At 47.7% G+C, this 15,000-nt stretch overlaps 1 protein-coding gene across 6 annotated transcripts in view; it reads left to right on the top strand.

The window, feature by feature from the left end:
• tns1b (tensin 1b) overlaps positions 1 to 15,000 on the top strand; it is a 160,265-nt gene that overhangs the window by 116,998 nt on the left and 28,267 nt on the right. For all 6 annotated transcript variants that reach the window (XM_080839271.1, XM_080839272.1, XM_080839275.1 and 3 more), the window contains 3 exons: positions 804 to 933; positions 1,024 to 1,089; positions 1,197 to 1,313. In XM_080839271.1, the coding sequence (XP_080695397.1) occupies positions 804 to 933; positions 1,024 to 1,089; positions 1,197 to 1,313 (313 nt within the window). The remainder of the gene's footprint in view (positions 1 to 803; positions 934 to 1,023; positions 1,090 to 1,196; positions 1,314 to 15,000) is intronic.

Here is a 15,000-nt window from a genome sequence, read left to right as displayed (position 1 = left end):
CCCCAGGGTTGAATATCTTAATTATAGCTGTTCTGGGCTATATGATGTGTGGGATAAGATTTCCTTTATTGCGCTGAGGCATTTTTTTTATTTCTCCACACGGGTTTGCCAAGGCTGCTAAATCTCACATGTGCTGAACTGACATATTTGGCAAGAACCCCCCCAAGCCTAGCATGTAACAGAGATGAGACACAGATGATCCAGAAAGCTATCAGTTAATCTAATCAACCCAGATTTGTGCGGCTCCATGTTAGCAACACATCCAAACGTGAGTGTTTCTTGTTAACATAAACTGTTGATCTCCTGCCATCGTTTAGAGGGTGATATGTAGTCGTAATGTCCCAGGCAGCTCTTTGCTAGCCACACTTAGCGTGCCTCACGTCAAGATTCCTTTTTTCCTTTTTTTCCCCCTTTAAATTATAGAGCTAAATATTCCTTCAGTACCTGTAAATGCTAGGTCCCTATAAAAGGGAAGGGAGACTGTGCCAAAACCCAGAAAGGGCAGCATTTCCTCTGCAGGTTTTTAGTGAGGCTTTAAAACGCCCGTGTGTGGAAGGCAATGGGGTGGATAATAATCCTTTTGTTTGCTCTTGCTTGTTTATATGCGTAGCGAAACTTGCAAAGTTCGCAACAGGATCTGGAAAATGCCAGTGAATGACATTCTTTTTTTTCTATTGCCCTTTCTCCAATGATGTTAGCCTCATTGACTTGCCCAGTAAAATCACCCGGGCACACACACGCATATGGAGAAAAAGAGGGAATGTTGATAATCCTTTTAATGCGTGTAATGTTCTTCTTCCCAGCTCAAGTGCTATCACAAACGTTTCCGAAGTCCCTGCAGAGATGTCGTATTCCGGGTGCAGTTCCATACCTGTGCGGTGCATGACCTGGGAATTGTGTTCGGAAAAGATGAATTGGATGAGACGTTTAAAGGTATAAATAAGTCCAAATGATAGCTGCTTATGTGTCCTCATTTGTCACTAGGTTCACTAAATCTCTTTGTTGTTGTGTTCTGGCCTATAGATGACAGATTTCCTGAATATGGAAAAGTAGAGTTTGTGTTCTCCTTTGGACCAGAGAGAATTAATGGTAAATACCGTTTTTTTCAAAATACTTCAAAATAAAAGAGACAGGTAACATTTATTGTAACAAAAAAATGCACATGCTAGAGCCTGTTCTTACTGATTTCACTTCAGGTATGGACCATCTGGAGAACGGCCCCAGTGTATCGGTGGACTACAATACCCAGGATCCCCTCATCCGCTGGGACTCCTATGAGAACTTCAATCAACGTTGTGAGGACTCCTTGGAGGGTGAGTGCTGCTGTAGTAATTGAGCTGTTAAGGGGGTGTGATCTTCAATGTGAGATTTATGGCAAGAAGGTCAAGTAGTGTGGTTGTCTAGAAAAACGCTTGGAATGTGTTGTTGTCTGTGTATGAGCTCTCTATTGTGTACAGAACTAGAGAAGAACGTACCAGAACTACAGGAGGACCCATGGCTCTTATAGTTGGAAAATCAATACAGGATCATTCAATGTACCCTATACATAGCTATTCAAATACATTCAAACACATGTAGATGCTGAATTATTGAAGCTTACAGATTCTCTTCCTCATACACACAAACACACACACACACAGACACACACACACACACACACACACACACACACACACACACACACACACACACAAACACACACACACACACACACACGCACACACACACTTCACTCCCTAGGAGCAATCTGTTTTTGAAAAGTGCAATCCACATTTCATATTACAGACACTTCATCCTTTCATCACACGGCCCTTCCTTTCAGACGTGTGGAAAACACAGCCCCACACATGACCTTCTGAGTCGTCCCGGACCACCCGTGATGCTCTGTCCACACCTTCCCCCATTCATAACTCCACACCAGTAAATCATGCACTTTTAAAGAGCCAGTGTTTCTTGCCGCGAGCCACAGAAGGAATGCGGTGCACCCTGGGATTGAGTTATCTGGCCTCGGCTCTGTTTGTGTGTACACACCGCCGGTAAGCTTGTTGTGTGGTGACTCGCGTCGTCGGAGCGTCCGGCGGTGTTTTTCGTGCGAGGGATTGCTCTGATTCGATCAGAGACGTAATGGAGAGTTCACAGGGGCTCCTTTCACACATGTGCCTAACTGAAAAACACGCACCGCCGGGGTCACTTTCAGTTCATCCAGGCCCTTTTGCTGAGGAACCATGGAATCCCTCTCAGTTGACACTCATTTCATGTCCTCATGCAGAACGCATCAGCAGTGCATCTTCCGGAAGTGGGGCATTTTACTCCAGACTTTCTCAAAATAGGAATTGAGTGTATTTCCATCACTGGGACACTAATGGCTGTATTCCCTGCGCGAGACTCCCATCTCTGTGACGTGACTCTAAACCCCTTATGGGGGGCACCTAGTCATCCAGACACTTTGGAAGAAGTGCCGTCACAGTGTATTTATGGTTCCTTCTGTCAGGGAATATAAGCTTCTCTCTGTGGCTGACAGCAAAGGTCTAGAAAAAAAAGGCCATTTAGAATTCAGGCACAGGCACAGAGGGTCCTGTCAGATTTGAGTACAGTTTCTCCTCTGGTGGTGTATTTGCAGTGCGGGGAGCACAGCATGTCCATACAAGGCTTTACAGGCAGGCAGGCTGTCTAGGTAGACAGGTAATCTGCGCACTGTGTGAAGTGACCTCTGAGGGGAGATAAGGACTTAAAGAAGCGCTGGAAGGACACTGAACAAACAGTTCATACCACTCTGTCTGTGCTCTTGTCTCTCACTGACAGCCACTTTTGAGATGATGCACTCGTGTGTGTGTGTGTGTGGGTGCGTGACTGAGTGAGTGTGTGTGTGTGTGTGTGTGTGTGAGTATGTATGTGTGTGTGTGTGTGTGTGTGTGTGTGAGTGTGTGTCTGTCTGTTTGTGTGTGTGTGTGTGTGTGTGGGTGTGTGTGTGTGTGTGTGTGTGGGTGCGTGAGTGAGTGAGTGTGTTTGTATGTGTGTGTGTGCGTGTGTGCCACCAACCAACATTGTCCTGCATGTTTCCCTGACCACAGTGTTTCAGCACCACCCAGTTTTCTCAGCCTCCGGATGCGCTTCCGAGAACTCAAGCAATCTGAAGGCTTGTGTGAAACATTCCAGCCTTTAGCCACGGACACTGGCTCCGAATCACTGGTCTTAAAGAAATGGTCACTCTGACCGACCCTATCTATTCACGATGCCCAAAACAGCTGCTGCATGTCCTGAATTACAGTGTTCCAGACGCTAAAATATCCTACATTGTTTTCACTGTTTTCTTTTGGGATTGTTCTAGTGACAGCAAAAGAGAAGGAATGGCTGACATTTTGAAGAATTTGTCAGTATCATCTTTTTATATTCCTCTTAATTACTTAGATATGCCTTGAAAGAAAGGCATTTGTCTTGTCGTGGAGGAAATATCTGCAGACTCTTATTTACTTTTGAAGTGAAATATTGCCATAACACTTGTTCTCTTATAGGACTCTGGAAAGTTGAGAATATGTCAGTATCATCTTTTTATATTCCTCTTAATTACTTAGATATGCCTCGGTAGAAAGACATTTGTCTTGTTTTGGAGGAAACATATCTGCAGGCTCTGAAATCTTATTTACTTTCCCGAGGTGAAATTTTGGCATAACCCTTGTTCTCTTATAGGACTCTGGAAAGTTGAGATGCTCTCGGGTCATTTTGATCACCATGGGCCCTGCCCTCCGGCTCCTCCAGGCTATCTGACCCGCCATAAAGTGGCCCTACCTTTGACCAATTGGGCCTTTAAATAGGCACCGCAGAAATAGGGAGGTGTTGATCTCCCTTCTGGCACCTCTCGTGGTGGGGGTGGGAGTAAACCAATCTCCCCATCCGTGGCCTGGCTCGCTGGTCAGGGAGACATAGCGCTCCCTCATCCACATCCCATTGCAAATCTCTCCAGGGGGAAATAGCCATGCACCGCTGGTGCGGGGGGAACATGAGTGAACATGGCAACCCACACATACATGAGTGAACATGGCAACCCACACAGAGCACCGCGAGATCCCATGCTCCACGGGCGCCCAATGGTGCTGAACAGAAAGGGCACATTTGCACATGAATTCCAACTCGTATCGCACATTGACAAACAGTCCCATTCAAGCGTCGGGGCCGGTTAAGTGATTCCGGAGAGCAGATAAGCAGACGGACGTCATGCCATTGTGCTTCGCCATGACTTCACTCTGCCAAGCCCTGCAGCCTTGCCGTTTGAAAAATGAGGGTATTTCGGACGAGAGAGAGAGAGAAAGAGAGTGAGAGAGAGAGTGAGAGAGATTGCAGGTAATTGCACAAGAAATGAGATACAGGGAATTCTGGTGTTTGGAAAAGCCTGCCGCAATTAAATATGCTCTCTGCCAGCTCAAGGCCTCATTAGCCTGCCTTGACGAAGTAATTAGTAACTCTAACTACATGTTTTCTTTAAAACGTGCCCAGAAAACAGAGTGGCAAGGGACCAGTGCAGTCAGATACAATGGCCCCCACTCGACTAGACTGTTTAGTCTCCAACAAGAGAGGCACGGACTGAGAGCGGGCAGCAATTCAATGGCTCTGCGACTCTTGTGATTTGTCTGCAGAGAAAAGAGCTTACTCATGAGTATTGAGGCGAAGGAGCGAGAGAGAGAATGTGAGACCAAAGCCTCATTACACAACAGAGCAGGTCAATACAGGCTGGGAGAGAAGAAGGGACTGCAGAGGTGAACAAGCCCACTAACGGAGGGTGAATTGATCCGTGAACTGCTTTCGATATATATATATATCGAAAGCAGTTCACGGATCAATTATCACGGATCAATATATATTTATATATATATATTTGCTGCTAGTTGTGGTCGGAAAAAAGCATAGTTGACAGACCAGATAAATGGTCAAGACATATCCTCTCTCCAGTTAGCTGAGACTAAAAGCTCAGCAATTTCCTCCTGTACCTCATGAATGCCTTACCAGGTCTCACTGTTAAACCCAATCGAAAACAAGCCTCGGAACAAATGACTCAGCTTTAGCTTGCTGCAGATAATGATGATGAATTGCAAATCCACACCGACACAGTAAAAGCTCAGTTATAATTTAGATGTCTTATCTGGCCCCCATTGCCTTGATCTCAGATTCAGCCTTGGTGTGCTGCCGCCAGAGGCAAGGTTAGACCTCCGCAAGGCCAGTCTGTGGTCTAATTAGGGTCCGCAGTGTCCAGTGAAACTGGCCGGTCAAGGTGTTTATCTCAACCAGATGACAGTTCAATGGTCCGTCGCTCCAGGCTAAAGCTGTTCCTCACATGGCCAGTGCAGCTTCTCAGTATGTTCTAGTATCGGAGGATCTTGTGGGTACAGAACACCGCAATCTCCATTATCACATTTACTTTTGGACATGATGCACATTTCACATCGTGTTCTTGTTTCTTTCAGCTTGGTTTAGAATCATAATACACGGGACGAGATGTTAAAACTGTCCATCGTGCCAATAGATGGTATGAACCTTGTATGAAAATATGTGCATGGAATCTAGTCTAAGTCACCAGAATAAATTTGTCTCGTAAATCTTTGAATTTCAATTGAACTCTTTATTTAGATCTTAATGAATTACAGCTGGCAGAGTGGCCAGAATTGAGACAGTCATCTGTATAATTGAGGCCTTCACTCTGATAGTGGTAGACAGTGAAAAGCAGGCCAAGCCATCCCCATAAAAGTGGAATGTTTCTGATTTTGACTTGTTGTTTTCTGGAAAGCTATTGACAAAGCTATTCCTGGTTCTGGTCCTAGTCACCCATAATTGACCAAGGCACAGCACCGCGACATTTTTGGAATAGGGAGTGTGAAGTGTGGCGACAGGGAGTTGGGATCAGACAAGGAGGAGGGGGGGGGGGGGGGGGGGGGCTGAGATGCGCTGACTGAGGCGGTGGGAGCGACCAGTCCCGATCCAGATCCAGATCCAGATCCAGCCTCTGCCTTTCCCAGGACTGTCAAAGCCCCTTTTTGTTATCTGTCACTAGAGGGGGGGAGCCAGTCGCTTCAGAGCTCTTGCCTGTCAGGCATTTACACACACAGTTGCACAGACACCAGTTGAATTCCTGGAGCAACTTTAGCCACTGTGGAAGCAGGGAGGATTGGACTGCTGTGTGAGGGGGCAAAGAGCCTTAGAGGTGTGACACACACATTACAGCAAGCTGGGCGGATGCTAAGGTATTGCTAATTTCTCATTCCTCTTTTTTGAAACAGTGACAGTGAAGTCTCCTTTCTGCTTAGTGTCTGAGTTGCGTTGAGACTGTGATTTGCAGTGAGTTCTCAAAGATAAAGTCTGTTTTCTCTGCAGCTGTGCAGCCAACAAGATATTCCATATAATGATGTCATTCTTTGTAATTGTCAGTGAATGTGAAAAGCAGCTCAGCTTTTTGGCTTTTAGATTGTATGAGCTCAGCGGTTTGTGTTTGTAGACACAAACAGTAACTTGACAGCCAAGGTGCTGTATCAGATGGCATGGCCATATTCTGAATCTCTCTGTCTGAGGTGTTGGGAGTGTAATTACATCATCATCAATAGCCAGCTTCTGTGGAGCCACAGTAGCCTGATCCTGTAGAGGACTGACCACACCAGAGTAAACATTTTCTGCTGTTCTTGCAGGCGAAATGATCGCTTTGCCAGGCTGAACTCTGGTGGTTGTCCCATTTACCAAGAGGAATGCCACACACACACACACCCCCACCCACACACATATACAAACACACACACACACACATACACACACGCACACACACTCACACACGCACACACACACACACACACACACACACACACACACACGTACACACATTCATACATACACACACACACACACACACAGACAAAAACCCATACAGACAGATGCACACAAACTTTCCCCCACAGCACCCTCCCTATTGTAGACACGTCGGGCACCGCAATGTTTGTGTAGTGTTTGGGCAAGCAGCGGTGCCTCACGGAGCCCCATTAAGCTGTGTTTGTGTGGGTAGTGGAGTGAAGGAGTAACTCTAACATAAATAAATAAATGGGCGCGCAGACGGGTATCGCTGGCTTCAATTAAACCCTTCGAGTGACGGATGGTGAGCCGTGGCAGCAGCAGGTTTTCCCTCCCACCGCTAATGCTAATTACCCTGAGGAATTTATGCCTGCATTTATACCTCAGGTTTAATAAGGGAACAAGAATGATGGCCTCTCCGGGTTTAGGGTAATCGCTCTGCTAAACCCTCCACTGAAGGTATTCATCACTATGTATGCCTTTGCCGAAGCTGTGCGGTTTTGAGAGACAGCGTTATAACGTGGGTTGTTGGGGTCTGGAGTGTTTAAAACAACGCGCTGGTGTCTGTTCCACTCTAGATACTTAGACAGACAGGACTGAGCCGACCCCCACTTTTTTTAATGGGGCCACCTGTTAACACATGACACCAGAGGTGCGCATTTCTTGCTTTCCTCTGACGGTCCATTAAAGAGCGGCTTGTTGACATGTGTGGTCTCGCTGAGGTTTGAGGGGAGGGACGTTTTGTTTGTTTTGTGTTTGTTGTTTTCTTTTTTTCCGAACGTTTTCCCGCCATCTGTGCAGTACTACATACTTCTCATGGTATGCTGTGCTGCAGAGTGCTCTCCTCCCACTCTCGGAGGGCTGGAGCCCCCAGCAACAGAACCGCTTGTTTCAGCCGCACTCCCCCCTCCCCATCTTGGCTCCAACCCTGGACAGGAAGCTCAGAAGTCCAGCCCGATTTCGCCCTGTGAGCTGCTGTTTAATGCATCGGCAGCCGCTCGTCTCTATCGCAGAACACAGGGTCTCCCTTGTGTCCGCTAAGTGTTAGCGAAAGTGTAACTGTAGCACATTGATACATGCTTCTGCACTGTGATAATTGAGAAGCACAAACTGTGACATTCTGTACTGACACATCTGGGTTTGTGACAGGCTGGCTTTTCCTGAGACGCTCACGTTGTGCTCACGTTGTGCTCAAGTTGTGCTCAAGTTGTGCTCAAGTTGTGCTGTTCTGACACACAGGGCGAGACTGAGCCAATTCGCTCTTTGCTTTGGTGTTGAATGGGCTTAAGGTTTTGGAGTAAATAGAAAGGGCTTCTCTCCCTCTGTCTGTGGGGGTTTAGTGGATTAAACTGCTTTGAGTCCAAACTCAGACTGCCGGTTACATAACAGCAAGTGCCTGATTTTATCGGAGGCTGCCCTCCTGACCAAACAGTATTGCTGCCTGATGGGACGGACGAGTAGCTGTGAAAACATGACCAGTCCAGCGGGCATCACGCAAACAGGCTTGTTGTTGTTGGCGCTCCCATGTGTTCTTTGCTTTGGGGTAGGGTAGTATGGACGGTCATACAGACTCATATGTTCTTGCTTTGGGGTAGGGTAGTATGGACGGACATACAGAGTCCTATGTTCTTGCTTTAGGGTAGGGTAGTATGGACGGACATACAGAGTCATATGTTCTTGCTTTGGGGTAGGTTAGTATGGACGGACGTTCAGAGTAACTGCGGGCACACTGCCATCTTTGGTAGAAAGGTCAGTGTGTGCACTAATGGGGATGTGTGACCTTTGCCCTCTCACCCACAGCTTGCCTCCAGCTGCTCTCCAGACAGGCCTGCTCAGCTGCACGTCTGCCCAGGGGGTAGGGCCGGGGCGTGGGGGGGGGACAGTGTTTGTCTTTGCCTTTAACTGCTTCTGGGAACGGGGCAGGCAGGGAGGAGCGGGAGGAGCGGGCGGAGCTCTGCGCCCTCTCTTAGAACTCTGCCCCCCGCCCCCCTGGTCGTAGCCTTTGCTTTTAATAAGACGTGACGGACTCATTTTGACGCATTCTTCAGGATCTCCGCACATACTTCAGCACGGGTCAGATCATCCCCCCTAAATAGCGCGCTGTGACCCTGTGACAGATGGCCCCTGTGTTGATATTTATGAGCCCCGGCTCTGTGCTGGCGAGGCCCGCTCTGTGCTCTCCGTGCTGGAGATACAGCGAGCCCAGGGGATGGGTTACACAATCGCCGCTTTGAAACAGAGAGAGAGGCAGTTAGCATTATCTCCTCCTTCCTTCCTATGCAATGTCACTGGGTTCTCTCGTTTTTTTAATGTGGGGCTCGAAAAAGGCGGGGGGGGGGGGAGCACAATACGTGCAGTGCCATGAATACTCTTAAGTAGACCCGGAAAGTGTGTCTGAATGGCTCTGAGCACGGGGGGAAAAAAACGACTGTTTCCAGCGTTAATGAGTTTCAAAGCACGACAGTTTTTCAAGGCACGTCTCCGAGCTTAGTGGTCTGCTGTAGGGGATTCGTCCGGTATGAAGACAATGGAAATGCTGATTCACTGGCGTCTCCACGGGGACTGTCCCATTCACATTGGGAGTGACCCAGTGAAAGATGGTCTGCTAGATGGTCCGGTAATTGCTCCCGGTAATTGCTGTCCAGTGGCTAAAATAACGAGGCTTTCATTGGCAATAAATCTGCATGAATTAGCATGCATAAGCAAATGAGGAAGTAAACTTTTTAGACTACGTTGTTGTTTAGAGTTAAAATAGCATCGCCATACAGTGCATTTGGTTCATCTGAACTTGTAGTCCAACTGCATCAGTGATGTAAGTTAGAAATACGTGATTATGATCTTAAATAGGATTCAAATGATATTCTTAGTCGGGATATTCAGATGTTCCACTGGACAGTTTGGCCGTGACAAATAATGAGCTGCTTGCTGTTGGCCCTTGGGAGCGGAGCCTCACTCTGGTTTGTGCAGTATGAGAGGAATGGCCAGCCTCTCCTTGCTGGGCCTACTCCTGACCACAGCCACTGTGCGCTGATCAAAGTGGCGCTTCGAAAAAACCGCCCCGGGTCCTTTCCCAGCGATTTTTTTTCAGCGTCGCTTGATTGCTTTTTCCTGAGACGTAACGTCAGCCGTAATGAAATGTTAGCTCCCGGAGCGCAGGGCGTCTACTAGCTTGTGTCCGGCCCGCGGGTACGCAGGCCTCGAACTCTCGCATTGTAAAGGACAGCCCAGTGTTTTCACAGACGTTTCCCTCCACAATTCACGACTGTACAGCAATTTGTTCTGTGTACAGACTGTTGGACTTGTGAGCCGCGCTGCAGTAGCCTGTCATTAAGCCTGTCAATTGTTCAATTGTGCGCAGGGAGGTGTTTAATTGGGGAGCAGTGAGTTGAGGCTGCCTAATTGGTCATGAGGCCTCTGTCAGCCTCAGTGACGTGTGGAGGGGTGAGAGGTCAGGGGCAGTCTGTGAGCAGAAAAGAGAGGCCTTTGAGGGCCTTTGAGGGGCCTTTTGCAGTATTTTGTTTTGAAGTTAAAGGGATTGGCAGTGATGGGGCATGGTTGGCCTTAGCTCAAAGTGGATGGCGATGAGTGTGCTCTCATGCTGTCCTGTCCCAGTTGTGATTACCTGAACACATTCACGTCCATCTGTCAGTCCCATCACTGTAGCACTTTAGACTCATCCTGAAGTCTCTCATCTTCATCCACAAGAACAGTTTGAAACCTACTTAATTCATTTTTAATGATCAAACCCCGTCCATTACCACAAAGTAAGTTCCTGTGCTTTGGGCTTTGAAGAAGCACTAAAAGGCTGTAAGCACAATCACAGCAGCCACTTCTTCTTTTGGAGGGGGGGGGGGGTCTGTTCTTTTTCGTTTTTAAAGTGCTTACTCTGCAGAGAGCGGGCCAGCTTTGCTGCAGTGCCAGATTCACACTGAGATTCCACCGCTGCTCCTCGTCCAGGTCTCCTGTCTCGTCCCAGCTCCAGCTCCAGCTCCATGTACATTTACATTTAGTCATTTACTCAAGGACACTTCGACAGGGAATCGAACTAACAATGTTCCGATTACTAAACAACTTCTCTACCTCCTGTACCACTGTTACTCCAGCTCCGGCACGGGGGGCTCAGAGCTCGTCCCAACTCAAGAGACGCCTCCGGATGAGCACGCTACATTAACACAGCCAGGGACAGCGCTCGAACACGCACTCGCTCGCTTGCTCGTGAGACACAATGAGACAAATAGGGACAGATCTACCCGAGCGGTCCGCCCACCAGCTTTTTCGAAACTTAAATCCGTATTTTTACGCCTACTTGTACAGGCACTCCTTTATTTCCCAGCAGCCCTGATTGCTTTTAAAATCCCAGCCACAGGAGCTGATGCTGGCTCCCACTGTTGAATGATGTAACACTGCACAGAGACATTCAGAAGTTGTTTTTCATTCTCAGCTTTAAGCTCTGACACCATACCGTACTGTTTTTGTAGTCACTAGTTACGGTCAGGCAGCCCTAGGGGCATCAGTATGAGCAAGAACCTATCAATAGAAACCATCTCAGTGCTGAGGTGTATCTATAAGCACGCGGAGTGCTGATGTTTGCCTTGCGTTGGCTGAGGGGGCTGTAGCAGGTGATTAGGCTGAGGGGCTCGTAGGGGGTGTGTGGGGGGGCCCCCCAGGGCTTAAGCGTAGTGGTCAGATATCCACACCTCATTCAACTGTCATCCTGCAAACATCCCGTCTCACACCGACCTGGCCTATTTAAGGCACTCACACACAAACACACACATAGCACAAAAACATACAGCTTCATGCAAAGACACAAAAAAACTTCTAAGACCTTTTTTTTTTTTTTAAACGTGTTTGCTTTTATGTGGACTTATCTGTGTACGTAACCACTTCATGTGTTTGTTGATTTGTTTGTTGCCATGCATTGCAGATGTCAAACGTTGGCTAATCATATCCATGACACATACATAAATAACAGTTCGTCCCTCTGGCTTGCCCTCCTTGTGCAGTGCTTGATTAAACAAGGAGTGATGACTAAGGCAGATTTCTCATTAAAAATAGAGGCAGGCTAATCTTTTAACACTTTAACAGCTCCACATAAAAAAAGAGTAACTAAGTCTGTATTTGAGTTCATTGTGTGTGTGTGTGTGTGTGTGTGTGTGTGTGTGCCCGTGTGTGTGTGTGTGTGTGTGTGTGTGTGTGCGTGTTTGTGTGCGTGTGTGTGTGTGTGTGTGATGACTGTGTGTGTGTGTGTGTATGTGTGTGTGCGCGCACGCGCGTGTGTGTGTGTGTGTGTGTGAGTGAGTGTGTGTGTATGACTGTGTGTGTGTGTGTATCTGTGTGTGCGCGCACGCGCGTGTGTGTGTGTAATGACTCAGGATTGTAGGCTCTCCAGGGGGCCCCCCCTCTGAGGATGGCACAGTGGTAAAGTCTCATAGCCTTGCCCTCTCCCTCACTTTCACCCGCTCCGTGTCTCTGCCCAAATGCCTCTCTTCTCTGCAGAGGCACATTCTTCAGTGGTGATTTCACACATGTGGCAGGTTAACCTGTGAGCATTCTTGACACCTTGCCTAACCTTTCCACACGGTTCCCTATTGAAGAGTTCATGGCGTGCTGTTTGCCCCGTACTACACAAAGATGTGACACCGTGCCCTCCTCCTGTTCCTGCCTATTAAATGTTACGGCCGGGGGGCACAGAAAACGTGAACCTGAGTACGAGTGTCTCAATTGACGGCGATGAGCTTCGTGATCCCAGACATTGTCATCACACTGTTGCCACAACACTGGAGCAATGTTTTGTGGGATGTTTTGGCAGACGGTTGTGATGTTCCCTGAGGCAGTCTGCTCTCAACCTCTCCTTGATCCTTTGATGCTGGGGGTTACGCATACTTCATGACGTGAACTTAAAGCCCATGTCATGTCATAACAGCTGGATAGAGATATTTCTCCACATGTGAGAAATGGCTGTGTGGTGTGGCTCACTCCCAGTATGCGGTCTCGCGTTCGCCCTGCACGCCGTCAGTCACATCGTTCACCTTCCAGGCGTCCTCGTCCAGCAGGCAGGGCAGGAGATCTCTCTCAGAGCCCAGGGAGCAGATCTATCTGTCTGACGGTGTGTGTGTGTCTGCCTCTGCTCTGCGTCTGAGAGCGGGGTCCATTACCAGGAAGCCTCTGCTCTGTGAGTGATGCCTCAGACTCCACATGTCTCCCGGCACACACTTCACACAGTCTGGACACAGGTCAGCTGGGGCTCTCACCTCTGAGGGCAGAGGGTGAATATTCATGTTTTTTAGTTCCTTTTTAGTTAATAACATTTACATTTACATTTAGTCATTTAGCAGACGCTTTTATCCAAAGCGACTTACAAGGATGTATACACTTTTAACATTTACACTGATGGCACACCGCACATCAGGAGCAATTAGGGGTTGAGTGTCTTGCTCAAGGACGCTTTGACAGGGAATCGAAGTAGCAACCTTGTGATTACTAAACGACTTCACTACCTCCTGTACCACTGTCAACCCAACTGTAATGAGCACCTTTATGTCCAGCTGAGGTCTTCTCCTATGTTATGTACACATCATAAGTGAGGTGTTCAATAGGTGCGTTTGTAACAGTAGATCTTTGTGCTTACTGACTCAGCTTACTGGACTAATGGCCTGAGTAGGCAGGGGGCCAAGTGTGGGTCCTTGTGGACTACCTGTTGGTACAGGGAAATGGATCAAAGGGTACTGTTAATGGCTGAGCCATTGACTGGCCAGGAGTGGACATCAGTCAATACACTTGAAAGAGGATACTGCAGAGCTGGCTGGATGTCGTGCTAAAAAAGGAATTAACAACTTTGTTATGTACACACATTGCAGACATCTACTGGAACACCCTCCCTCCCTCTATCTCTCTCTCTCTCTCTAACACACACACACACACACACACACACACACACACACACACACACACACACACACACACACACACACACACACACACACACACACACACTGCTCTCCTGCTGTGCTTGTAAATAATTGGCAATACCAAGGCGAAGGTTTCTTACCCCATTGTGACATGATCAAAATAGTGCCCAGGTTTTTCCGCTACGAAAAAACAGTGCTACAGGGATACAGGGCCACTGGCAATTGTTAATTGGTTGTTTTCTTCAACATTTTGGGAACGTTTTTTCCATGGTTCCCCTTAGACAGCCAGGTTACAGTAATATGGTCAAGGTTGCTGGTCCTGTAGATGCTGTTGTTTTGCTCAGGTAGAGGTAGCGCAGGAGAAGTGGTCTGCTGTCACAGAAGGTGAGTAAAAAGCTAAGGTTGTCCTCTTCCTTTTGTAACTTTTGAAAGCTTTTTTGGCAGTGGCTTGTTATTGAGATGGATAGAAAGGCCCTAGATTTTAGTGGTGTGTTTGTCTATTTCTTAAATGGTTCTTTTTTCTTTGACTTTTTCATACCCTTTCTCCCTTTTTTCTCTATTACTCTCACTAAGTGTGTGTGTGTGTGTGTGTGTGTGTATGTGTGTATGTGATGGGTGTGGGCCTCGTAGAGCAGGCACAGCTTGCCTCTATTTTCCACTAATTCTGATTGCTTGTAAAATGTCAGCCATTGGAGTTTCTGGCTCTTTCCATTGAATGTACATTTGGGATGGGAGTCGGTGCAAGGCGTAGTTCATTTTCACCCACCCTCCACCCTTGCTCATGTGTGTGTGTGTGTGTGTGTGTGTGTGTGTGTGTGTGTGTGTGTGTGTGTGTGTGTGTGTGTGTGTGTGTGTGTGTGTGTGTGTGTGTGTGTGTGTGTGTGTGAGTTTGTGTGTGTGTGTGAAGGTTTTTCTGTGTGAGTGTGTGTGTGTGAGTATGTGTTAGTATGTGAAATAGTGAGTATGCTACCATGTCTTTCCTTCTGCATGCATGTTTATCTGTTTTCATGGGGCTATGTCAGTCACATTGGGTGTCACACCGCGTAAAGAAAACATGGGGAAAGGGAGTATGAGAGGGAGAGGGAGAGGGAGAGAAAGAGGGAGAGGGAGAGAGAGAGATAAAGAGAGAGAGAGAGGGAGAGGGAGAGTAAGAGATGAGCTGTGGTGTCTGCCATGTGTAGCTGTCACAGCTGGGAGAGGCACTGGTCACACCCTTTTTGTGTTGGGCTGGGGTGGTGGGGAGACCCAGAGAGAGAGAGAGAATGAG

Source organism: Sprattus sprattus, assembly GCF_963457725.1.
Source record: "Sprattus sprattus genome assembly, chromosome: 5".
NCBI lineage: Eukaryota > Metazoa > Chordata > Actinopteri > Clupeiformes > Clupeidae > Sprattus > Sprattus sprattus.
Note: the sequence above shows the minus strand (reverse complement) of the source record. Positions and strands in the feature narration are given on the sequence as shown.